This window comes from Clarias gariepinus, chromosome 23 (assembly GCF_024256425.1).
Source record: "Clarias gariepinus isolate MV-2021 ecotype Netherlands chromosome 23, CGAR_prim_01v2, whole genome shotgun sequence".
In the NCBI taxonomy this organism is placed as follows: Eukaryota; Metazoa; Chordata; class Actinopteri; order Siluriformes; family Clariidae; genus Clarias; species Clarias gariepinus.
Genome location: NC_071122.1, coordinates 8,453,810 through 8,479,407, shown reverse-complemented (window position 1 = coordinate 8,479,407; position 25,598 = coordinate 8,453,810). Strand labels below are relative to the sequence as shown.

Sequence of the window (25,598 nt, the reverse complement as noted above, 5' to 3'; positions counted from 1 at the left end):
GGGAGAGACCTGTAGGCTTTTAAAAAGTAACCTGTTGAAGCGATTAGTTCATCTTGATTGAATATATGAAGAGTATTGAAAGATATGTGTTTTATAACTGACTGCAATGCACCTTCAGTCTCAGAGAAGTGATGGATTACAAAGCAGACAAACACGCACGGCTAGAATGATACACAGTTCAACAGACTAGATGTTTTTAGGAGCTTTGAAGTGTATTTACACAGTGTAGGATTACATATTTATACACATTGACTCATAAGGTTAGTATATGCATGCTTAAAGGCACTAGAATCTAATTAAAGCATGCATATTAATGTTAATGATTATGTTGATGTAGTACCTACCTTTACATAAGGCAGAAGAACATTTATTTATTCATCCATTAATCCACCAAGTAGATTTAGATTCTGGTGCTGATTTAGTAAAAGGAAACTTTGTTACAGTGACTAAGAATGCTGGCACACTTTTCGCACTCTCACACATGCAAATACTGCTGAATTGCTGGCCTAAGTCTTTTGACTAACAGGACGTCAATTAGTGGGATTAGAAGGCAGACAAATCCAACTACAGAATAGACCTATGGGTCTCAAGGCCCCCGGCATTATGTGATGTAGCCAAGCAGTCTGAGATCTTACAAATATTGCTATTTTGTGAGACTAAAGTTGTGGAGATTGTGATAAGTTGTGCTACTGGTTATGATTTACCTGCAATTATTATATTGTTCGACATACTGAAAAATCTTTCTACCTTAATGGTATCCAAGCACTAGTGAAATGCTGGGATAAGTGCATTAGTGGAGTAGGGGATACTACAGACAAAATTAAGGTAGTTTTTATTCTTATAACTGTTTATAACAACAGTTATAAACCTAATTGACTGCTCATTTGAATGGATTTAATCTAAAGGCCAGAAACTTATAAACAATGCCAACATAAGTTGAGTTTAATAAAAATATTCTTACAGTATTATAAACTCATTTATATAATGTTATATATTACATTTTAACACGGTGTTATAAAATAAAGCCAAACCTATAATGGCGCAGAAAAAAAACACTAACGTCTACTTTTTATTTGATGGGTTAGATTATATGCAGAAAATAAAGCTAAAAGACTGACATACTGACACACTTTTCTCGCTCTTACACCTTTACGTGGAAATTGCTTTACACAACTGTGACTGCAGTATGGCATGTGCCTTTACTACTGTGTGAAGCCTTTGGTCTCTGTCAAGTTGTCAGTTCCATTAGGAGACAACAGCCCCCCCCTTTTCCAAAACACATACACACCGTTTCTATGTCCAAACCCCCACTGTGAGACACACTCCGCTTCCTGGCGCCCCCCTCCTTCTCTTTTCCAGCACAGGTTTGCCCTCAGGCTCAAGGCATTGATGTTATCAAGTTTTGCACACAAGCCTCTGATTGGACGTTTGAGTGTGGGAAAACTCAGAGCGTCTCAGACCCATGCTGTTAGACGCCGATTGTAAACGGAGCATCTCTTTTGTGTGCAATCACTCTTTATTGTCAAACCTGTTTACAGAAAAAGAATAGCTTTTTACTAAATATCAGTTATAGTCTCTATTAATCCTATCATGGGAAACAGATGATGTGACCACCAAAGAGAGATTATCTTAGATTTCATAGATTCATTACATTCGTGAAAAAAAATAATAATCAACATATGAAGAAATTAGTTTTATTGTCGAAATCATGTTCAATAATTTGGTTTGTCTCATATCTACAAATTAATTTAAATTTAATTTGTCACATACACAGTCATACACAGTATGATATGCAGTGAAATGCTTAAATCAATAAATTGAAGCAACTAAGAGCATAGGAAGCTGAAAATGGCAAAAGAAATAGTGTATAAATTATGTATTAAACAATATTTTTGATAGAATAAGAACAAAATATACTGTATGCAATATATAAAAATCAATCAGCAAGTTTAGCCAAATATCTGAATTATGATTTACTTTGATTATGTTATTTGCATTGGGTGTAAGATAAAAGTCTACTGATCTGCACAGTATTGCTTACCAAGTGTATGATTATATTTACTCTGTGTTGCATTTAAAACTCATGTCTGAGAAGTGTATCCAAATTCCATTACTTGTGTACGCATAAGCAGCACTAGTTTATTTGACTAAATTATTGGAATCTGAGATTTGAGTATATAATAAGCAGCAACAGATTATTTAACTATGAAATGAAAATTATTGCAAAACCTCTATGCATCATGTTAAAGCTCAGTTTTAGTGTAATGTTTGGGACTGTCTGTAGTTGTCTTGTGTGATCAGCAATCATCAGCAGTATGGATTATTGAAGAATAAGAGGAAAGTCATGAATAAATTTTATATAAATCAGGTGCTTTTATTGCGAAACAACACCAAACACATAGTGTCAACTATTAACTTTTGTGCATTAAAGTACCTAGATGAGAAAACATACAATTTCTCAACTGCCTTTATTAAAGGCAAAAAAACAAGGATTACAGTAAAATAATCAACACATCGTTAAAATGCTTAGTCTAAGCAGAATTAGTAAAGACATACAGACTTTCTGTAAAAAAAAGAAGAAAAATAACTTTAGAAAACAAAGTTATAAAGTCTAGCTTTTATCAGTCTTCAATATGAAGAACCTTCTCATTAAGCACTTCTCAACGAGAAGAGTGTTTCTTTTAAAATCCATCATGGAAATAGGTGGAAATACAAATCTCCTACATCATAAGAGATGGTGGAACTACCATCTGGTTAACATGAGAGAGTCTCAGTGCTCAGTGTCTCTACCAAGGTCTCCACACAGCTCTATTTGCGCTGATCTCGTGCTTAACCGGAGCCTGGTGGATCTGGGAGGACCGTGGAGACAGTGGGAGATCTTTCTGTTCTCTCTGGGCTTCTTGACAGCGGTTGAGATGCTGAAGTGTCACGTCAAGTTTGGAGTTGGCAGACAGGAAGTTTACGGTCTCCCTCCAGCACCGCGTGTAACCGTCACAGTGAGCTTTCTGAGGCGCTGTGATCTGGCTTTGCAGCTGCTGCTTCAGGAAGACGACAGTCATTTCCAGAATGTCAGCTTTCTCCAGCTTGGTGTTGGGGTCTTGTTGGTGGAATTCTTTCTCCAGCATCACTTTAAGCTGCTCGATGCAGTTGTTGATGCGGTCACGGCGCATTTTTTCCACCACTGGTTTTCTTAGCTGAAGAAAGAGAAATAAGAATTTCTGTTAGCAACTTACTCAGTTTGTATAAATAGAAACATTTTGAAAAGCATTAAGGATAGTTAAATGTAGATCAGTAGAGATACTCACTTTATGTTTTTCCTTGTTGGAAAGCTTTGAGTAGTCAGCAGAAGTCATGTAGGAAGGAGCCATCGTGATAGAATGAGAGCTTGTGCTTCTCTGAGGAGAGTCAGATGTGGTCTGGAGTGAGGATCCCTCTCTGCCCTATTTATAGGAGCACATTAGCATTACAAAGGCATGAGTCCCAGGCAGGATTAGGTTTCCCACACTCAGAGGCCAGTGAGTGAGGCGTCTTTGACAATAGAAGAGGCATCAATTATTCCACGGTTAACCCGCCTCATGGGCCCCACTGTGGGGATGGCCTTCTAGATATCAGAAACACAGACACAAGACAGGTTGTTAGACTTTTATTACCTGGGAACCTTCCCTTTGACTGATAAGCCGTCTACAACTGGGACTGAGAGTCTGATAATTTCCCAGGGGCCACTTGTATAAAGATAAAACATTACACTTCTTATCTGGCTCATGCACATTTCTACATTGAACAGATGTTCTTTTCTATCTATAAAAAGATAGAAAAGGAAAAAAATATTGCCTAGTTATTTTGAATGAATAAATGATAAATATTTTTTCATTCTTTATAAAATGTTTGTACTGAATCAAAAAAATAACTATTTATATTTAACTTCTGTATGCATAAAATATATTAAGCAGTTTGCTGCTTTCCCTTATCCATACATACACATACTCTGAGGAATGCATTCACAGCAAATGTCAATTAAGCAAAATTATCCCATGCCCTGGAGGATGGCACACTTCTATTGTTCTGGGCACCCTCCCTTCATCTGAGAATTTGGGGTAATAAATGGACAGGCAGTGTGGGAAAGTCAGGCAGGATCCTGCTCACACATCTTCCAGTCAATAGAGCTGCACCCCTCCTTATTCCATCCCTCCCTTTCAGACACACACACACTCCCTTTGAACCTGCTGCTCAGCTCGAAGGTGGTGCGGGTTTGTGGGACGCGTGCATGTTCTCATCTGACTTCTCCTATATCATCTGCTCTTTCCATTCCCACACTCTTTACTTTCTCAACATGGACGTGTGCTTAAACATCTGCATTATAAGCACTTCATAAAGAGGATTTGAACATTACTTCTCTTTATCATGAGGGGTTTCATCATGATAACGATCTCATCTGATAATCACTACATTTATTCATAATATTAATAAGATTTATTATTATTTTAAAATAATATGCTAATTTTAGTTTTTACACTAAAAGCTAAAATCCTGACTCAATATATAGCGTGATAAGATACTTAACATTGTTAGTGTTCAAAGAACCGTGCAAATATCTATAAACAGTGTGTGCTCTGTGGTGGTTGTGGTGGAAACATTCTATTCACTCCATTTACTGGCTCATTTTCTCCCCTTATGCTACACACTTCTCAACATTGACTCACACTGACCGAAGACGCCAGTAAAAAGAATGCAGACCTTCTTTCCATTAAAAAAAAAGCCCCATAATACACCACATATCCAAGCATATAGTGTCTCTATGGATGTGTGCCCTGCTGCCCAAGTATCTAAAGTTTGGCCAAAGCAGCACTCTCCAGCAAGGAATGTGTGAGAGCTTCAACTTGTGTGTGTTTCCCACACTTCGACTCCATTCAGTTACCGGCTCCACCCAGCCTCCAATGATCCAGTGTGCTCCATTATGCCTAGGACTCAATAGACCATCTGGACTTCTGCTTACACATACAAAGCCTCCCGCTCTCCCACACACACCTTAGAAAGGGAGGGCCACAGGTAGACCTCCTGTTGACAAATCACATCAAGGTGCAGGCACCCATAACCGCACATACACATACACATTCACACACACCTGAAACAATGTATGTATCCAAGCACTGTGCACCTGCCTATGCAAATGTCTCCTATTTACCTTAATTCTGTGATGAGACAAAATGCCACTACACCTGTTATAAAATTTTGCCATAAGAGACTCTATATAATGAAAAAATTAGCATGATGTGTAATGATTCCACCTTATTTTTCTTTTAAGATTTTTTTTCAGAGTGTTTCCCATTTCTATCTCTTTTCATTTAATGACCACAAACACAACATCAACTGCTGCCACTTTCCTAATGGGGCAGAAGGTATGTGACAATGCCACAGTTTTGCAGCTCCAAGTGGCTTTTCATGGTTTGCCTGAATGCCAGGTCATGTGACACTGGAATGCCATTGAGTGTTTCCTCACATCAAGGACGAAATTCCACCGTGCTGAGGGGAGGTCAGGGCTTTCCCAGCTAACACGCTGAGGAGCACGCTCAGCATCTGCCTCTCTCACTCTCTGCGTGGGGGTGAGAGTGTGTCAGGCAAGGGGCACACCGTCAAAGCCTAGTTTTGGAAGGAGGCGCCCACGTATTGTGCCTTTACAAGTTACTTTTGGCGGGAGCTGGAAGTGAGTGTGGGAAAGGATTTGGGGTTAAGCCCTCCATAACAACCCACACCACCCACACACACAGATGATTCAAACCATGAGTGCTGTTAAATGGAGTGATGCAATAACACAGTTATGCGCCCCAGCAGGTGCTCCTGTTATATTTGTCTTTCAATGCCGAAACATATTGTAATAAGGCTTGTCATGGTTTGCAATCTTTAAAAATCAATACAACTTTTGAAAAAAACAAGAATTACTTGGGTGGATTTTGTTCAACTGCACGCAAAAAGTTTCATTTATGTTTTTTTTTTGTTTGTTTGTTTATGATGTGTTCTTTTGTTAGCCGGAGATGAACATTTGGCTGTAAATCGGATTAAGGATTGAAAATATATGGTAAGATGACATGATGGAAATCCAAGTCCAAGTATGTCTTTATGCATCATTCCAAGACTATAGTAATATATTGTTAATTATCTCCATGCATAGGCTCATATGGCCATAGTTGTCGAATTTTTGACAACTATGACGAAAAGATTTTTGTGACTGCGCTGTCTTAAAATACAAAAATTGCCAGCCATATTTGAAATATTTTCTGTCCACCAAATAGATTTCGATGAGCTTAACTTATGGCTTCCATATAAGCATTTTTGGCTACACCCTATTAATAACCTCTGCAGCAGCTCAACAGAGAGCCTATATGCTAGTTATGTCTATAGTCATATCACACCACACACTGCACCACGTTCCCTCCGATCCTCCAGCACTGCTCGCCTCATCCTACCATCTCAGACTCTGTTCTGGCAACTAGATGGTGGAACAAACTTCCTCTAGATGTCCATACAGCAAAGTATTTGACGATTTTTAACGACGACTCTAGACGCATCTGTTTCTTCAATACTTGGAGTAATATCTCCCCAACCCCCCAAAAAAAACCTCTTTCCAGTTGTGTTAGACTGATGGCACTTAGTTAGTAACCTAGTAACCCAGTGTAAGTATCTATTCAGTAATGTAAACTTGGATAAGATAAGAGTGCCTGCCAAATGCCTAAATGTAAATGTAACTAGACCTATAATGTGTGAATATTGCATGCTGTGTGAATGTTACACTGGCTGTGTCCATACTGCCATAATAAATAATTTGGTAAGACTGTATAGTCACTGTGTTCACAGGTGGGCAATTGAAAATTGCATGTTTTAAACAGCACACTTGACTTAATACCGGAAGTATAGATGTAAAATAACTTATTAAAGGCAAAATATTGCATAGAAACAACAATTTTGTGCATAAAAGTTGATTATGACGGTGCCTACTCTTAGATTTAATGTGGAACATTGAAGTTAATCAATTTTAATATTGCAATATGATATTTTTTAACAAACTGCATCCACAATATGTTTTGTCATAAACTGTAATAAAAACATTTTTGTCCACTCATCACACTGAAATTTAGCATCTTGCAAGAAAAAAAAAACTTTCTGTAACATTTGACATCATCTTGAAATAGATATTTTAGCTTTAACAACATAAAATTATACTGTAGTGAAGGAATTCTGTTACAGGCTTGTCACAGGTGTTCCACACTAAATTTAAGAGTAGGCACCGTCATAATCAACTTTTATGTCATACTCCTATACTATGAGCTTGTAATAGATCTTCCTTTAATTACTAGCACATCATTAGTTGGAAAAAAGGATTGATAATGCGCATGATGGGAATTGATGGGAACCATTTAATTGGGTTTAAAGACTTTTTGGACAAAATAACTATTCAGGTGCATATAGGTTCAAGCCAGTGAAAGATAGAAAATGACAGGGGAGTGTATTAAGTCTAACTATGTTTTTACTTGTTGGAAAGCTTCGAGTAGTCAACAGAGGTCATGTAGGAAGGAGCCATCGTATTAGAATGAGAGCTTGTGCTCTCTCTATGATAAAAAATTATATTTTCAAAACATTTCAGGGGATATGAGGAATTCGCTTTCTGCTAATGATGGAGCTTATGGAATTTGTGAAGAAATGTTGAACACAACTCAGAAAGGGCAAAGTGAAATAAATGGGGAATAAGATGGGAATTTAGATTTTTAGTAGTTAATTAGTAGTATATCATTGCGTAATTAGTGCACCAATTAACATGCGATTCTAGATATCTAGATAAAATAATTTATTCTAATATAGGATTACGAAAAATATCTAATAAACATACGTGCTTTTATTCATGTCTTAAACACAGTTTATACTAACTTTCCCGCGGTTTCTAAAGTAAACGCGACGTTTTTGTGTGTTTGTCTGACAGGACACACGCGCGCTGAAGATCTAACCAATCAGAAAAGAACTCATTGTCACCACGGTGTCTCTGATTGGCTCCGACAACATGACGGCACGAGCGCAAACACAAAAAGGCGCGCGAAATCAGCGTGTATAAAAACAGGGAGGATGTTTTGGCACGTGAACCCAGCGCACGCGACTGACAAGTAACGCTCTGAGGTGTTGACGGAGTTATGGCTCCTACCGCGCGCACTACGACTGAGGAGAAAAACCGGAAACACAGCGTGAGTGTTACACTCATGTGTCATGTTTGCCCAGCAATATACTGTATTGTGTTGCTTAGATATATGGGCTGCTGTCATTATATAATTGCTTAACGTTTAAAGTTGCACGTGTAATTTAACTAACGTGTTCTGTGTATCGCGGTGTTTTTGAACAGTTAAAGAAGCCCGCGGTGGAGAAAATGCGCCGAGATCGCATTAACACCGGGATCGAGAAGCTGAAACTGCTGCTCAAGGACCAACTGAATCCTAAATCCAGGCTGGAAAAAGCGGACATTTTAGAGACCGCTGTTGCTTACTTGAAAAACCAGGAGTCATTGTTGGCACGCGCATGTCCGAAGCAGTGCTACGCTGAGGGCTTCGCGCGCTGCTTGCACGAGAGCGCGCGCTTCCTCATGGTGCACAACAAACACGCCATGGTGAACAGGCTGAGTCATGCCGTACCCCCGAATGCGACCGAAAGCCTCAGCGAGATGATAAAGGATGCCAAGAGTAACGTTACCTTAGAATGCACTGGGGCAATTTGGAGACCGTGGTGCACAAAATGAAGACATTTATTAAGCCGTGCTTATGATTTTCTTATTGCATAGACAGAGTATTATTGTGTTTCTGTGCACATAACTTCACCTGTGTGAAGATTTGTTTTTTTACAAATTGTAAAATAGTTATACGTGGGGCATGATGGGTCAGTGGTTAGCACTGTTGCACTTCCAGGGTTGGGGGTTTAAAAATTGCCTCTGATATGTTTCCCTGTACCTTGTGGGTTTCCTCTAGTTTCTGCAGGATGAATTAATAAGTAAAAAGCCAAAATTGTTGTTCTTGATACTGTTGCTCCTGATGTATTTGTATTCCTGTGAATATTGTTGATATTAATGTAAAATATTATTTCTTGTATTTGATCTATCATATTGATAGAATTGTCAAAGTATGTCTGCAACGAGACAATAAAATGTAACCTGAATGTTAATGTATGTTTCTGTGTTTTAATTTATGCATACCTAAGAATGAACCATCAGGGATGATCATTATGATATTGTCATATTTTCCAGTTTGATCTACAAATGGAGGTGATATGGACTCAATAACAACACTGATCTCGCACATGAATATAGGATACATGGAATTGCCATGCCATGCACCTTCTCTTATTATTAAGGGTAATTACAGATACATAAATTTGTATGTTAACACTCACATAACTTCACCTTTAGTAAACTGCTTTATTCTTAACAGTGTATAGAACACTGGGTGCATGAATTCAAATATAATGTTTCTAATTCCTTGTCAGGCAGCATGCATGCATGTGCGCGCGCACACACACACACACACACACACACACACACACATTATGAGACATTCCATGTTGACAATCCATATATGTGAAACTCAAACCGGAGACACTGGAAATATGAAGTAGCTACCTACTGTAACGCACCACAATGATGCCTTATACTCATTTTTGTTATCTCTTACTATGCATGTCAGTGTGCATGAAGTTTGCATGTTCTCCCTGTTCTTGGTGGGCTTCTTCCAGATACTCCGGTTTCCTGACACAGTCCAAAGACATGCAGGTTAGGCTAACTGGCGTTCCCAAATTTCCCGCAGTGTGAGTGTGCGTATGTGTGTGTACCCTGCGATGGATTGGCACCTTGTCCAGGGTGTACCCTGCATTGTGCCCTAAGTCGAGAAAGTATACAGGGTACACAGTGAACGGGGTGGCAATCCATCCTGGGCACAAGCCACACACTCTCACACTAATGAATCTACTCAGCATGTCTTTAGACTGTGGGAGGAAGCCGGTGTACTCAAAGGAAATTCACCATTCATGGGGAGAACATTTAAACTCCACACACACAGACCCAAAGGTGGAATTTAAGCCCTCGACTTCGGAGGTGCAAAGCCACAGCACTAACTAGTATGCCAATGTGCTGCAAAAATCATTTACATTTCTTTCAAAGTTTTAAGGGACATCAGTGGTGCTCATCTAAATCTAAACATACAGTAAAATCTAAACTGATAGTCTGTTCATTTAGTTTTTCCCACACAGACTGAACAGCTGATCTAATTACGGACTTTGAATTTGTAAGTGTGTACGAAGAACTATGACACCACTCTTTCCCAGGCCGGCACATGTCTGATTTTACGGTGTGTTAAGAAGTGTGTTTTAGAGCTACAGTAAAGTTTCAGAGGTGAGTGTTATAAGCCTGCAGTGTAGACACTTTGAGGTCAGTCATTTAGTGTCTCCTATAGTACTGCTTGGTCTATTGTAAGGAAAGGTTGAAGAGTAATTATTTGAATGATAATGCAGTCTTGGGTTTGTTATCCGTTACTGATAATAAAATATAAATTAGTCCTTAATATACACAGCATAAACTGAAATATTCTTTGATAAGCTGTTCAAGAAGCCACTTCCAGCCATAAAGACTGACAGAGTGATATGAAGTGTGTCTGGTAATAAACCCATTGAACCTTGAAGAAGCTGTGACCAAATGCCACTTTGATCCTGTAGTAAATAGACTGTGAAGTGTGCCAGACTGACAAGATCAACAGGTGCTAAATTACAAGCTAATTCATTCATCCTTCAGTAACTATTATGACTGCTTTATCTAGGCCAAGGTGTCCAAAGACGGGACACTATTCACAATACACATTCACACACTTTTACACTTAAAGGTGACTTAATAAATCAGCTTGCCAGACTGATTTCTGGAGGTAGACGGAAAATAGAGAACCACAAAGAAAACAGTCAGTAACACAGGCTCAGAACAAAACCAAGGACTATACATTTTGGATACTGAAATTCCCCAACATCTGAATATGAGTCTGAGGGTGTGCATGGTGTTCCATCCAGAGTGTATTCCTGATTCACACCAGTGGTCAGGATGTGACCTGACCAGGATGGAGCGACTACTAGGTGAGAGTGAGACAGACTTCCAATAAATAGGGTCTTACGCTATCTCAGTGCAATGTGCGTTTCAAGAAATGTTGTAATTTGTAATTCATCTGACCATCAGCACTCACACACTGATTCTCAAGGCTATTCTGTATTGCTTATTCTGTACAGGAACCTGGAACCTATCCCGGAGAACCTGGGGCACCGGGCGGGGTACATTTTGTACTTGTAGGGCACAAGCTGTAGGCTATTTGGAAATGCCACCAAATATGGGGACAACATGCAAACTTTATGCGATACGATAATCTGATTTTACAACATTAACATTGCTCAATCATGTATCAGCAAACTAGTCTAGAGACAGAGTACGGTTGAGCTACTCCTTTATTGATTCAGAGCTCCAGATTCATTGTTTCCCCTTACAGCATTACATTAGATCAGTATGATTTTGTCAGAATAATATTTAATTAAAATGTATAACTGCTGGAAATGGTATTTAAGGTCAGCTCATATCCATCTGTTTGACCATTATAGCACATATATTAAGTTGTTAATCAGGTATTAATACACTTTTTATCAAATGTATTTAAAACATTACGTCTCTTTCAACTCTAGTTGAAAAATATAGACAACTTAAATGTAATCGAACTCAATCTGTATTTACACTCCAGTAACAATTGTACACATTGATTCTGTGTTAAACTTCCATGTGAGGATTTTTTTGTTCAAAGACAGGTAAGCAAAAATACACTTCACATAAGATTCCACATTAAAAAAAAGTCAGTAACAGAAAAAAACCCCCAGTGATATTCTGATCTTGGTGTAATCAACACTGATGACGTCTGTGGGATGAGAAACCACCCAAGAAAGGTTTCATGCAGTTTTCCTAACAGTGTTTACATATTTAGTAGTTTTGCGTGTTTAGCCCAGAGCAGCATCACTTCAAGCCTCTGTTGTAGAAACCATAAAACTTTAAAAGGCAACTTTGGTAACTATAAATTGAGGGAATAGTTGACATTTGTTTAGTTCAGAGATAATTATGATTTTGTGGATGAACAGGAAAGTTCTCAGCCCATGTAGGTGTATTTCCAGTCTCTGAGCGGAACATGTGTCTCCTTCACAACCTGCGGTGAGGTCCACCTGAGGACATAGTGTGGGCCGCCAGGCTTGTCGTTGGTACCTGAGTGGATAGAAAAAAAAATAAGGTAAAAGAAATTTCGTAAATTTTGCAGATTACAAAAAGGTACTGCTGGTCAACAGGAAAGGTAGGCAATTGCTTGCGGCCACGAGCCAGTAGAGGGCACCAGAGGGCTGAACTTTCTAATGAAACAAAATTAAAATGTCCCCTTAAGTCTTTTTACCTAGAGCCACAACAAACTCTAGAATTGCCTCTACTTATGCAATACAATTTATCTTAATTTAAAGGTACCAATTATACTTCTTTGTATGTTAACATTAGGTGGCCATGGTAAAAATGTAAATTCCAAATAGTTCCTAATTTAATAAAAGTGTGCACAGTGCAAAACATATAAATAACCTGCAAAGTTATGCAAATACTAGATTGATTTAAAGCTGTTAAACCTCACCCTGGAGATATATCCGGCATTTCTGTGGCAGTTACTTACGAAGTCAGGTTGCCAGTTATACATAACGTTCATATGTAACAGTTACCTGATGCTCTGGCGCCTCCAAATGGCTGTTGGGCCACAACTGAACCAGTCGATTTGTCATTAACATAGTAATTTCCTGCTGCGTTTCTCAGTGCTTTTGCTGCCTCGTCCAAAACAGCCCTAAAAAAAAAAGTATTTCCAGAAATGGGCAGTAAATTTCCACAAACATGAAAATAAGCTTTCGCTTAGGGGTTTGATACGTACTTATCTTGAGCGAAGACAGCTCCCGTTAGTGCATACGGAGACGTGTTATCAATCAACTCCAGTACTTTTTTGTAGTCATTCTCAGGGTAGACATAGACAGTCAGAACTGGCCCAAAGATCTCCTAAGAAAGAATACATTTCTTCTCAGTGACACATTTAAAATATAATTTAGAAGACCTGACACAAGTTTGCACAGTAATTTCCCTTTGGGCATCAGTACTGGCAAGTTCTGCCTTCTGGTCATGTCCAAATTATGGCACATGCACAGAATTCTTTCTGATCTCTTGGGCCATGTGAATTTGTTGGCAACTTAAAGTTAGTCAAAGTAACAATTAGTTGAGGTCTTCATTGATTAAACATAATTTTTATGCTTTTTTTGAAGGCCCAACTGAAAAAATATTTTTGCTACTAAAATTGATCTAATTATCTGTAAAAACAAAACATTATCTAATAATTTGAGATGTAGTGTCCTGAGTTATGTTTTAAATATTCAATAATGGATGCTTTACATTGTAGTCTTCAAATACCTGCCTACAAATAACTACAACAACGATTTCATATGGTGGTTAGTGTTTCAGCTGCTCACTGTGTGGGGTCGACCCAGTGGACCATGCGATCCGAACAAAAACTTGGCACAGGTTTTACGCCGAATGCCTTTCCTGACACCCCATTTTATCCGGGCTTGGGACCAGCACTGTATCCAGTGGCTGAGGGTTAAGCACTGGGTAAGAATTAAACCTGAAGCTACCCCAGAAACTTACCACAAATGCCCCATTACTATATTTTCTATAATCACTATGTATGCAAGTCATGTATTATTATGTAAATATATACGATATGCGATTTTCAATAAAGACTAAAGTGGTATAAACAATGAGTGAGTGAGTAATTGTATACAGTATTTGTGCTTGTACATAACTGTGTGCTGTATAGTTGGTTAAAATTAAATAGAATTCATTAATTAAATTGCCTATGTTGTGCTGAAAAAAGAGGTCACTGTATATTCCACAATCCTAATCAATATATATTAATTACAACACAGTAATGCAAAAGAAAAAAAAAACGGCTAAAAATTGCATACATGTTACAGCATACATTAAATTGTAATACATGCCTGCTTGATAAACGAGTCAAATATGTAGACGTTTCAGTAGACGTTGTTGTAGCTCTACAGATTTGAGAAATTAGAACAAACTGAGACTTTGATCCTGTACAGTTAAGCATATAATGAGCTCAGAGAGAGAGAGAGATCCTGTTCACGTGTGCATCGCTAACCTGACAAATTCTGTTTGTTAACCAAATGCATTTCAATCAAGAAAGACCCCCATGTCATTACTTCAGCAAATTATGAAAATAACCACGAGACAAATACCTCATTCATTATTTTATCCTGAGGGTCTTTGGTTTCAATAATAGTGGGCTCCACATAGTATCCTTTTTTATCGTCACAGTTTCCTCCAGCTATGACAGTAAGATTAGGAGATGACTTGGCATGTTCAAGCCAACCTTTGATCCGGCCAAAGGACTGGAAGAAGAGAGAAATTGTGGCACGAGTTAAAATATGAAAAATTACAGCATTCCTGGTAATCAGTTAACTCTTACCTTGTCATCAATAACAGCTGAGAAAAATGTCCCAAAATCCTCGACAGGCTGTGAAGATTTTAGAGGAATTTAGAGTTTACTATCTGTAATCTACTTACAATATTCTAATAAACACAATATGTCTTTGAAGGCTGATAAGATAATTTTGGCTGAGATGCAATTCTACTCACATCTCCCACTTTAATCTGTTTGTGCACCGCTAAGAGTTCTTGTTTAATCTGAGGCCAGAGCGAGTCTGGGACGTACATTCTGGAACAGGCCGAGCATTTCTGCCCTCCATATTCAAAAGCTGAGCGAATGGTGCCAGTCACCACGCTGCCAATGTCGGCTGACTTGTGTACGAAATGAAAGTTCTTCCCACCGCACTCTGGATAAAACAAAGCAAAAACAAACACCTGCACATATGTGAAGAGTCTCCAGAAAGTTTGAACTCACTGCAGGGATTCAATAATTTTTTTATTTGCATTGTGCCATTTTACCATGTGGTCAGAAAGTACTGATTAATTTTCTATAAAGATAGCTTTCACAATGTAGTACCAGCTCTGATTTAAACCACAGATTTAGATTAATGTGCTCATTCTAATACAGCCACTTCATATAATCTAACCCTGAAAATAAAATGATTAAAAATATGAGGTGCGTTTAAGTCAAACTAGGAGTTTTGATTATACAGAGTAATAGAACACAGCAATGAGAGTAAAAACTCCCTTTATTTCTCTATATAATCTGCTACTACACTAATGCACTTTTCCCAGCATTTCACTAGTGCTTGGATACTTTTTAGGCGGAGCTTTTTGCTTCAAGTCTAAATCATTGGCCTCCCAAGAACTCCTTTATTGGCCCAAACATGTGGAAATGTATTAGAATGAGGTCAAGATTGGATGTGGCAATAACTCCCAGCTGAGTTCCTGTAATGTCTCACAGACAGATGGGAATGGGAAGCTCTTACGCAAGCTGACAACAAGGTATCTTAAATTTCTTTCTAAAAAGAGAGGCAGTCAGTGAATAGTTTTTGCAGCTATAATGTAAGTGATACAACAAACAAACTAAAATGTTTATGCAACATTCCACTTAACTTAAATATGATTAATTTTCTAAGATTAGTTTTGTTGGTGCCCCTTTATTTGCAATAGTTTATCTAACAACTATGTGAATTTCTCTCAACCAAAATGTTGTCGCTGGATTTATCCCCAAATGTTCACTTTGTGGTTAAAAAATTAATTTTAATATCTTTCTACCAATTAAATCTGATTTCTAACATTATTGGTCACATTACATTCAGCTTCCTAATAGAAACCTACTATAAAGCTTTAAGAATCAGAATAGAGCTGTACCAAATGACTTATAACTAGAGAGAAAATGTGATTTAAACTGTTCAGTGCAAAACTAAAAAAAGTAAATGCTTGACAACAAAAGTCATTGTTAAAAATGTGAGTGAATAAGATATTTCCTGGACTACTCCTTAAAAGTGGGAATATGATATTGTTTTATTAGCCATACATATTAAGTAAAATCTACTAACATTTCAGATTATTTCTGAAATTATTTAAGTGTGTTTGTGAATATTGTCGTAAAATCACTGACCTCCAGCAACACGAGGAAAATTCCGGTAGATATCCAGATTCTGCGCCACTTGTTTCCACAAGCGCTTAAATGTTCTGTAACAAAGGATGATAAACTATGTTGAATATGTAAAACATTTTCCATGCTCTTTAAGTCTATTTTAGTAAATTTAAAATATCCTTGTTTTCACATGTAAGATAATGTTTGTAAATTCTGACTAGCTGATTAAACCAAAATATCAGGAAAAAAAAGGTCATACGGGACACTTCCAGTAAAGTTGATTCCAGCCAAGTGCTTAGAAGAAGTGACGGTGTCGCCAAAAACTGGACCATCGGCTGGAACAAACTGGATGATGTTGGGTGGCAAGCCTGACTCACGGAGAATCTTATAGACCGCATAGCTGGCGGACATAGCTGTGTCACTGGGTTTCCACAGCACCACATTTCCCTAAGCAAACACATAACTTGAAATTATTCATGGGTTTAAGATTAAACCAGAGCAAATATGCTTAATCTTTTTACCATGATAAGCTTACCATAACAGCTGGCGTGCCAGCCAAGTTTCCACCAATGGCAGTGAAATTGAAAGGAGCCACAGCTGCTACAAAGCCCTAACAAAATAAATATAGCATGACAGATCAGAGATTATTGTGCCACAAACGCATTTGAACTCAAAGGAGTTAATGCTGGCTTTCGCTCTAAACTTACCAATCTTTACTGCAGATCTATTCGACTACAACATGTACATAAAATCTCTGCTAGAAAAAAGACCGGATAAGCGATTGTGACAACAAAGCATTTATGATTAATGCTTAAAAATGCTAAAGTGGGGATGTTTTATTTCATTCAAATGCTTTACTTTACATTAAGAGTTTCATTTAACCTTACTGGACTAAAGAGTAAGGAGGCAGAAATACAGCCGTGAAATGGCAATTTAAAAATGTTAAAATATGTGGTAAGTCTAGTTACTGATGTCTAATTTTTAGCCTTTAGCTAGTCTGATCAGGTGCCTCCAGCTAAATAAAATATAATAATATGATAAACCACAACATAGGACAAGAGCTGCAGTGGAATTTAGAACATTTAAGTCACTGAACTACATCTTTTTTTTGTTTGTTTGTTTGTTTGTTTGTTTTTACTCAATCTGCTATTGTTTAGTCTGCAAATGCTTTACTTGGTCTGCATGTGGACTGTCCACATGAAAATGTCATTCACATGGTGGAAACCAGTTTTACGTTCTTTACTTTATTGTTTATACTTTATTCATTTAATGCCACAACACTGTATGAACACCAGAGGGCACAAGCTGCACAACCCCTTGAGTTAAAACTTCTATAGAGAAGATGCTGGGTCTGATCACAATAGCAACACATCATATGTTGCATAGTTGCACTTTTTCAGTAGAGACATTTTCAGTAGCTTTTAAATGCACTTTGCGCACACCTCCAAGTTCTCTAGCATTCAAGATGAAGCTTGTGACTTTCTTTATTCAATCAAATTTTTGTCTATTTTTATAGTCAACTTGTATTATATGTTGTATATTTTACATCTATATACCAATTTTTCCAATCATTATACCAAAATATACCAAAAACCTATTTAGGAATATTTACGTTGAGCCACATTGCTTAACACACCATTTTATGAATCAGTATAGTTTTATCAATTTGCATGCAAACTGTATATCAATTTAAATGCTTCTGAAAGAGGTGCCCACCTCAAGCCCACGGTAGAGCATGGTGTTGGTGCTGCCCTCACTGTCCAGAGGCTGCTGCTGTTGTAGCTCTACTGCGTGCTTGGCATTGAACCGAAAGAAGTCAATGAGCTCGGCTGCTGCGTCAATCTCAGCTTGCACAACGGTCTTACCCTAAAAAAAAAAAGTACAAACTAACATCACGCTACTACAACAGGTGTCAATGTAACTGAGGTGAGTCTGCTTATTGACCATTCACTACCTGGCCAATGATTGTCTTAGCCAGAACCTCTGCTCTCTTCGGTCCACTGATTATATCAGCAGCCTTGAAAAAGATTTGTGCTCTGTCTGCTACTGGTTTGAGGTCCCATTCTCTCCTTGCTGCCACAGATGCCAGGATGGCTTTGTTTAGGAGCTCCTGTAATGAAAATAAGGTAACCGTATAACCTTTTATTAAACAATTAGTAACTGACGGTGGCACTGTGGTGTAGTGGTTAGCACTGTCGCCTTGCACCCCAAGGGTCCGCATTCCTGGCCAGGCTCGACTCCCATCTCTGTGTGCATGCAGTGTGCATATTCTCCCTGTGCTTGATGGGTTTCCTCTGGGTACTCACGTTTCCTTTCACAGTTCAAAGATATGCAGGTTAGGCTAATTGGCGTTCCCAAATTGCCCATAATGTGTGAGTGTGTGTATGTGCGAGTGCCCTGCGATGGATTGGAACCCTGTCCAGAGTGTACCTTGCCTCGTGCCCTAAGGCCCCAGGTCCCCGTGACCCTGAATACAAGATAAAGCGGTATAGAAGATAAGTGAGAAAGTATCACAGGCACTAAAACTACAAACCCTAGATAATCAATTTTTTAATACAACAGTTAGTTCTGACTGAGCAATCTGATTGAGTGAGAATCATTTTACAAGTGGTGATAATGGATGGTGACACCACTGGAATGTTTAACTATATGTATCACTGTGTGTTCCAGGTGTTCTAATAACCGTCAAGTGCTGTCTATTTAACTGTCAGTCACAGCATGGGTGAAAGTAGGCCAGTAAGTAGCACCTTACTGAAGTGAGAGCAGCTACCTGAGAAAATCCACATTCAACATTTTAGCAAGAAAACAGATCTGATAACATTATGTTATTATGTAACATTCTAGACACATTTTTCTCACACATACACAATTTATTATTATTATTATTATTAATATTTTATTATTTTATTATTATTATTATTTTTATTATTATTTATTATTATTATTTTTTTTTATTTTTATTTCATCTTTGTGAAGCTGCTTTGAGACAATGACCATTGTTAAAAGCGCTATATAAATAAAATTGAATTGAATTGAATATGTCACTTTAAACAACACTATGCTCCCATAATAATTGCTTCTACCTGGTTCAGAAATGCCTCAATGAGCTTAATTCAAAATTGGTCGAATTCCAAATCTCTTTCTAACCCCTGATCAAGGGTCTGGCTTGGTGTGTTGAACAAAGGATTATACATCCTAGTAAACTAGCTTTTCATTTAACTACATTAAAGAGAAACTGATGAAATTTCCAGGACTTTCCACCGCCTCTATTTTCTGTTTATTCTCCTACCTTTTAGGCTACATAGTACAGGTAAGAATTTAAAGCTACCTTTACCTTGTAGTGAGGTAAGTAACACGGTTGCAAATAACACGGTTTGCGAGTGTTCCGTAAGACGAGCAAAGATTTTTAATAAATTTTGACTTGGAAAACGAACAAGTCTTGGTACTGAGTATCATGTATCACGCATGCACTTCTTGTTTTGACGCAGAGCGTCACGTGATCACAACTGAGTCAATGGTTTTCCGTCCACAACGGTGTCATTTGACACCGTGCCCCACACACACACAAACACACACAGAGACACAGACCCCTCCTACTTTTGCCTTCACAGACACTAAGACACACACATACTCTCTCTGCTCTACACAGAAACACTGCTCTGTCGTGATTTTTTTCAAAGGTAAAGTGCAGGGTAATTTGTTTTATTTTTTATTTACAGTAGTGATTCCGTTAGAGGGGTGCTCAATCGAGTGTCATTACAAAGATTTCTTGTTTATTTTTCCAATAAAACAGCGTTTCCGTTGTGTGCGCACGTGTGTGTGAAAAGAGTGGAGGAAGGGTAACTGTGTAAGACAAGAAGAGGGAGAGTGGAGCTTACTTTAGATTCACACAGCACACAAACAGAAACACTTATCTGTCGGGATTTATTTCTACTTTTTTTAAAGGTAAAGTGCAGGTTAATTTGTTTTATTTCTACTTAATATTTTTAACTAATTATTTTTATATATTTATTATTTTGGGGCTGTGGAACGAATAATTTGAGTTGCCATTATTTCTTAAGGGAAAATTTGGTTTATGAGTGTTTTGAAATATGAGCTCACTTCCGAAACGAATTATACTCCTAATCCAAGGTTCCACAATACATCTTTAAATCTAGTAATTATTTACTACACAAAGCAATAAATAACTTCCACCACTCTCATAATAATAAACAGATATACATCCATTCCCATTTTTCATTCTGGTTAATCATTCATGTCCTATACCAGTGGTTCTCAAACATTTTCTGTCATTCCCCACTTAAGGGGGTGGGTGAATTTTCAAGCCCCACTTGTCAACAAAATGATAACGAAAACGGCCAAGTGTACTATTTATTGAACCAATAAGATCAAATAACGGCAAGTTCAAAACAGATAAAATACACGTGCAATTGTTATAACAGGCTTACTTCGTCACTTATCTAGAGCTTTCTTTCAAAGAAGTCAAGTGGCTTATTAACGTGACTGGGGTGTGTTGTCTCTAAGTGTCTTCCTAGTTTGTTGGGTCTCATGCTGTCCGCTGCCAGCGGTTTAAGACACAAAACACACACAGGTCTCTCCTCTGCCTTTACCATCACCACCATGAATCCAAGCGCAACATATAGGCTTCATCATAGGCTTTTTGATTGATTAGGCTGATGATGCTGAATCACCTGCTTTTTTGTGGTTCATGTAACAAATGTATCCATTGACTTTATTATACTCACTACATACAGTACGCTACTGACCCGGTGTTATGCTCTAAAATGCCCCTCCTGCCACGGATTGCCTCCCCTACATAATATCTTTCAAATAATATATTAGAACATAAATTCATAGGTTTATGGTTTACAAATTACAAATTATAACAAACGAATTTAATTATAAAATAAGCAATATAAAAAATGTTGTATAGGGGAAAATATATAAATTATATATTTTTTTTCATATACAACATGTATATTTTTATATTGCTTATTTTATTAAAAAAATTGTTTCCTATAATTTTTCACGACAAACAATATTTATTTAGTGCAATTTGTGATAAATAATTTGTTATTTGTACATTGACAAACCCCTGCAAAATAAATGTGCCATAAAATAATCATTTTTGGGGATTTGTATTAATCGTCTTGGCTGTCACGTGCCTAGGGTTAATTATAATAGTAATAATATATTTGATAATAATAAACCTTTTAATGTATGTCCTAACATAATATTTGATAGAGACTTGTGCACTGCACAAGTCACTTTTAATATGTGGATTGCACAACCATGGATATAACCATTCATTCTTTTATTACCATTTATTCGGCTGCTCTTACTGTTTTACATTTTTTCATATGTTTTCCATATATTTTCTATATTGTGTATTTTGTGTACAGATATTTTATTCTTAACTTTTATTCGTATATTTTTATTTTTATTTTATTCTTCTCTAGTTAAACTTACCCTTTATTTTAATTTTCATATTTATTTCCTATTCATATTCTTAGGTCACGAGCAGTTGTCTAAGCATTTCACTGCATATCGTACTGTGTATGACTGTGTATGTGACAAATACAATTTGAATTTGAGAGATTACGTGTGTATGTGTTGGGGGAGGGGGGGGGCAATCCGTGGCAGGGGGCCACTTAGCTTACTTGTTACGTTCCTATTATTTTCCACTAATTCCCTCCCGTTCATTGCGCCCCACCTGTCATGTCTGTATTCCCCACTAGTGGGGCGCGCCCCACACTTTGAGAACCACTGTCCTATACCAATTATTTTGTACAGGGCTGTTGGGGCCTGAAGCCTATCCCAGGAGACTTACAAGACAAGACATCAAGAGACAATAAAACAGGGTACACCCTGGATGCCAATCAATTTCAGGGCACACATACAGTACACACACACTCTTATACACAGATTTGGGAATGTCAGTTGCCTAATCTGCATGTCACTGCACTGTGGGAGGAAACTAGAGTACCCGGAGGAGATCCACCAAGCAAGGGGGGAACACGCAAACTCCACGCACACACACACACACAAAGACTCAAGGCAGAAATCGAACCCACGACTCTAAAAGTGCGGGGTCACAGGGCCAACCACTACACCACTGAGCGAAATGCACAATACACAAAGATTATACATATGTGTACAGCAATGCTGCTTAAAAGTTGCGAGTGAATATGATTTAGGGAATACCATTATATAGTTTAGATATTTTGAGTGGGTTATACAATATTCATTCAATCCATGTGCTAGGGTGCAATTTAATGTCCTTACCTTATCAGCATAACAGAACTTGGCCACTTTGTGTGCATGATTAAAGGGCTGTCAATAGAAGAGATAGAGTAAATTTCACAACTGTGATAACGCTGCTGTTAAACATGTCACAATGTGCACAAACTCTGTTCTTTGGCTATTTCACTGCTTACAGTAGGTATTGACTTACGCACAACATGATGGCTAATACTAAATGACCTTGCTTCCAACTGTAATGCATAGTAGAGGCACTAACACTAGAGGTGAAAAAAGTTTACATTGTGTTAAGTTTGTAGGCACTCACAGATAGCTGGTATCTGATATCTTTGGTCCATATCTGTTCGTTTCCGATCACACATGGAATCTCCTCTGTCTTTCCTTTTAGCTCTTTTAGCTCCTGGCAAAACAATGTAATACGTTTTTGGTTTCAAATGCATAATAATTACTAGATTTTGCTGATAAATTAGGGCTTGTGTGAGCAACATTTACCTTCACAAGCTCTGCTCTTTCTTTGCTTCCCTCTTTGAATGCCAAGATGGGTTCATTCTTAACCTCCACAGCTGCACAAGGGAAGGTCTTAAACCTGTGGAGCATAGTGTTGTGTTTGTGTCATGTTTCCAACCTTCGTTTTAAAACCACAGGATGATTTTGGTGTTAGAAGAAAGAAACTGAAGCTTGTTAGGGACATAACAGGAATGTTGAATTTTGACAAGCAAAACTGGACAACTCTAGTGTTGTTGTCTCGCTTGTCAATCACAGTAACACTAACCATTTGCGGACATCTGTAAGGTTTAGCACATGCTAGTTTTTACTGACTGTAACCTTTACGTTCATCATTTTTTCTTTGGCATTTTATATATTCAGAGGAATTAAAAACTTATGCCAGTTTAAGCACATTTCCAAACAATCAGTTTTAAAAGGTCCGGACTAACAGCCAAATAGTGGCCTACATTTTTATCAATCTGAGATGTTCTTATTCTTTCAGCTGCTTGCGTTATGGCTCATACGTCATGTAAATAAACATATTTGATTTTGGCATACATGCACTTGGTCCGACCTTGAGACCGGTACTGGCTTGTGAAACCCTAGTTGCAGGGTTTGGTGCACTGGCCATGAACGTAGAATGTAAACTCTCAACCAACAGGCAAAACTGGTGTATGATATAACAAATTTCTGATTATTGGCACCATACACTAGAGCTACGGGAAAAACCGATTCAGTTACAAATCGTGATTCTTATGTGTGCCAATTCATGTATCGCCACATTGACTCCAAAATAGCTTTTAAATTATTTATTAAATTTATAATTAAGATGCCCTGGTCGATCAGCTAGTGAATGGAATCTCGATCAACCAAGACTGTTCACATTGGACATGCATTTTTTTGCGCATGTTAAAAAGCCTCCAATCTAGCTTTTTCTTCAAACTCTGCAAGCAAATTAGTTTTAAAACCTGCACATTCCACACACTTCATAACATACATACACACACATTAAATCATAAAAAGCCGTCTGCACTGTGCTTGCAGTTGTTCAATGCGCACTTAAAACTATTGAGCCGTTTGTGGTTATAAAACGCCACGATTGTTTATAATCCTACAGGTGGTACACTTTCTTTAATTTAAGTAAAGTTAAATGTTGGTGTGGGTCTTTTAGCTGTTCCCATCAAGCAATCGCCCAAGTGGACCATCTGTACACAACTTGTATTTGTATTATTTAAATGCTGTGATTGGTTTTTAACTGCGAAAACTGTGTGCGAAAAAAGTTTTAAAGTTAAGGTATAAAACTTTAAAGTAATGGACAACTATTTTAAAAGGTTTGAGGTCTTAAAATTGTTACAAAACCAGAAAGTAATATGGAATTGGGATATTTACAAAATCGTGATACAGAAATGCCGCATCAATCGAATCGGCACATAAGTATCATGATAATGTCATATAGGGTGATTCCCATCCCATTCATTCACTACAAACTGGCTAGTAAGCTAAATAACATTAACCACTAACTACCCATAGCATGCATTTTAGTTTAATCATATAGTAGTAGAGAAAAGCACCAGCTGCTTTTGAACAACTAACAATCCAGAGGTTGACACACTTCCGGAATAACCATTTTCAAAAAAATAACAGAGTATAAGTAAGTATCAGGATGCTTACAAACAAAGCCTATAACGAATAAAAAGTTGGGATGGAATTTGCACTTACATTACACTACCTTAATTTTGTGGTGGAAAGCCCTTGCTGTGTAACTTATTGCATAATGCACGTGTTCTGTAAATAATATGAACACACAAGTGTGAACTTTGTTCCTGGTCATGACGCGGGATGACGAAATCAATAATCTATTAAAATGTGATACAGAAAGGTATGCACAGCAATATTTTAAATTTTCTGGTGCATTTACGACATTATACAAAACTGCTCTGGAGAAATGTAGAGACACAATAAGAAACATGTTCCGTTAATTACTACGTTTTGCAGTTTAATTGTGTCACTATTTACCCAAGCTGTCTGTAAGAAATGAAAGTAATCCATGTGAAAAGACATACAGTACGCACCCCCTCCATGACTGACAGAGTGCAGACCTCACGCGCAGCAGCAGCATGTCTCAGAAAGGCGAAAAAGCAACAGAAAATGTTAAATGTTTGTGTAAAACAAAAACAGGAGATAACCGTACAACTAAATAACAATTAATAAACTCCTACAACTACCTTGACAAATAATACAGGTATACAGTAGTGACAGAATAGCCTGTGTGCTAAAGCCAAAGACAAGCGGCTTTCAAGGAGAGCCGTACTATTTTGGATTTAGGGGGAGGGGGGTGACGTCAAAAAGATTATCTTCTTAATGATTTGAACGTACATAAATGCTGTAATGAATGTTACACAATAGATGGTAATTATATTAGGCGTTAAATATGTACACATTACCGTAATTTTTAAACTCAGGCATTAACAAAAAAATACAGCTTTTCGTCCCGTCCCCCCCGTACTGATGATGAATAGATCGCGCCGAAGGGCAAGTCTCTAACGGCCACTCAGCGCGCGAGACGTCATTTCCCAGCCAATCACATGGCAGGACAGCTCTATTTATAAAAGTCACATCTTTATATCTAGTTATATAGCTGTTTTTTTTTTTTTTTTTTTTTTTAGTTATATAGCTGTCCTGTCTAGTGTTGGCTAA

The 25,598-nt window shown here is 37.7% G+C and overlaps 3 protein-coding genes across 3 annotated transcripts; 1 reads left to right on the top strand and 2 right to left on the bottom strand.

Annotated features, from left to right (window-relative positions):
* Positions 1-2,353: 2,353 nt before the first annotated feature.
* On the bottom strand, positions 2,354-3,407 carry LOC128511474 (transcription factor HES-5-like). The gene is made up of 2 exons (XM_053484356.1): positions 3,306-3,407; positions 2,354-3,194 (listed from the first exon to the last, which is right to left on the bottom strand). The coding sequence occupies exons 1-2, from the start codon at positions 3,366-3,368 to the stop codon at positions 2,787-2,789; spliced, it is 471 nt and encodes a 156-aa protein (XP_053340331.1). The 5' UTR covers positions 3,369-3,407; the 3' UTR covers positions 2,354-2,786.
* A 4,716-nt stretch (positions 3,408-8,123) lies between these two features.
* Positions 8,124-8,857, top strand: LOC128511603 (transcription factor HES-5-like). The gene is made up of 2 exons (XM_053484533.1): positions 8,124-8,225; positions 8,381-8,857. Exons 1-2 carry the CDS (start codon positions 8,175-8,177, stop codon positions 8,768-8,770), a joined length of 441 nt encoding a protein of 146 aa, XP_053340508.1. The 5' UTR covers positions 8,124-8,174; the 3' UTR covers positions 8,771-8,857.
* A 3,054-nt stretch (positions 8,858-11,911) lies between these two features.
* Positions 11,912-25,198, bottom strand: aldh4a1 (aldehyde dehydrogenase 4 family, member A1). Its single transcript, XM_053484173.1, has 15 exons — positions 24,974-25,198; positions 22,908-23,001; positions 22,723-22,815; positions 22,440-22,487; positions 18,109-18,264; positions 17,871-18,020; positions 16,690-16,764; positions 16,414-16,601; positions 16,176-16,249; positions 14,762-14,958; positions 14,592-14,639; positions 14,362-14,514; positions 12,990-13,111; positions 12,787-12,905; positions 11,912-12,295 (listed from the first exon to the last, which is right to left on the bottom strand). The coding sequence occupies exons 1-15, from the start codon at positions 25,018-25,020 to the stop codon at positions 12,183-12,185; spliced, it is 1,677 nt and encodes a 558-aa protein (XP_053340148.1). The 5' UTR covers positions 25,021-25,198; the 3' UTR covers positions 11,912-12,182.
* Between the last annotated feature and the right edge of the window lie 400 nt (positions 25,199-25,598).

Coding starts and splice junctions, on each gene's coding strand:
- aldh4a1 (XM_053484173.1), bottom strand. CDS start 25,020: ATGCTGCTGCTGCGCGTGAGGTCTGCACTCTGTCAGTCATGGAGGGG. Junction 16,250..16,413: donor AACTTTACTGGAAGTGTCCC/GTATGACCTTTT, acceptor CCTTTGTTACAG/AACATTTAAGCGCTTGTGGA. Junction 12,906..12,989: donor GCTGTCTTCGCTCAAGATAA/GTACGTATCAAA, acceptor TTTTTTTTTTAG/GGCTGTTTTGGACGAGGCAG.
- LOC128511474 (XM_053484356.1), bottom strand. CDS start 3,368: ATGGCTCCTTCCTACATGACTTCTGCTGACTACTCAAAGCTTTCCAAC. Junction 3,195..3,305: donor CCAACAAGGAAAAACATAAA/GTGAGTATCTCT, acceptor CTCTTTCTTCAG/CTAAGAAAACCAGTGGTGGA.
- LOC128511603 (XM_053484533.1), top strand. CDS start 8,175: ATGGCTCCTACCGCGCGCACTACGACTGAGGAGAAAAACCGGAAACAC. Junction 8,226..8,380: donor AGAAAAACCGGAAACACAGC/GTGAGTGTTACA, acceptor GTTTTTGAACAG/TTAAAGAAGCCCGCGGTGGA.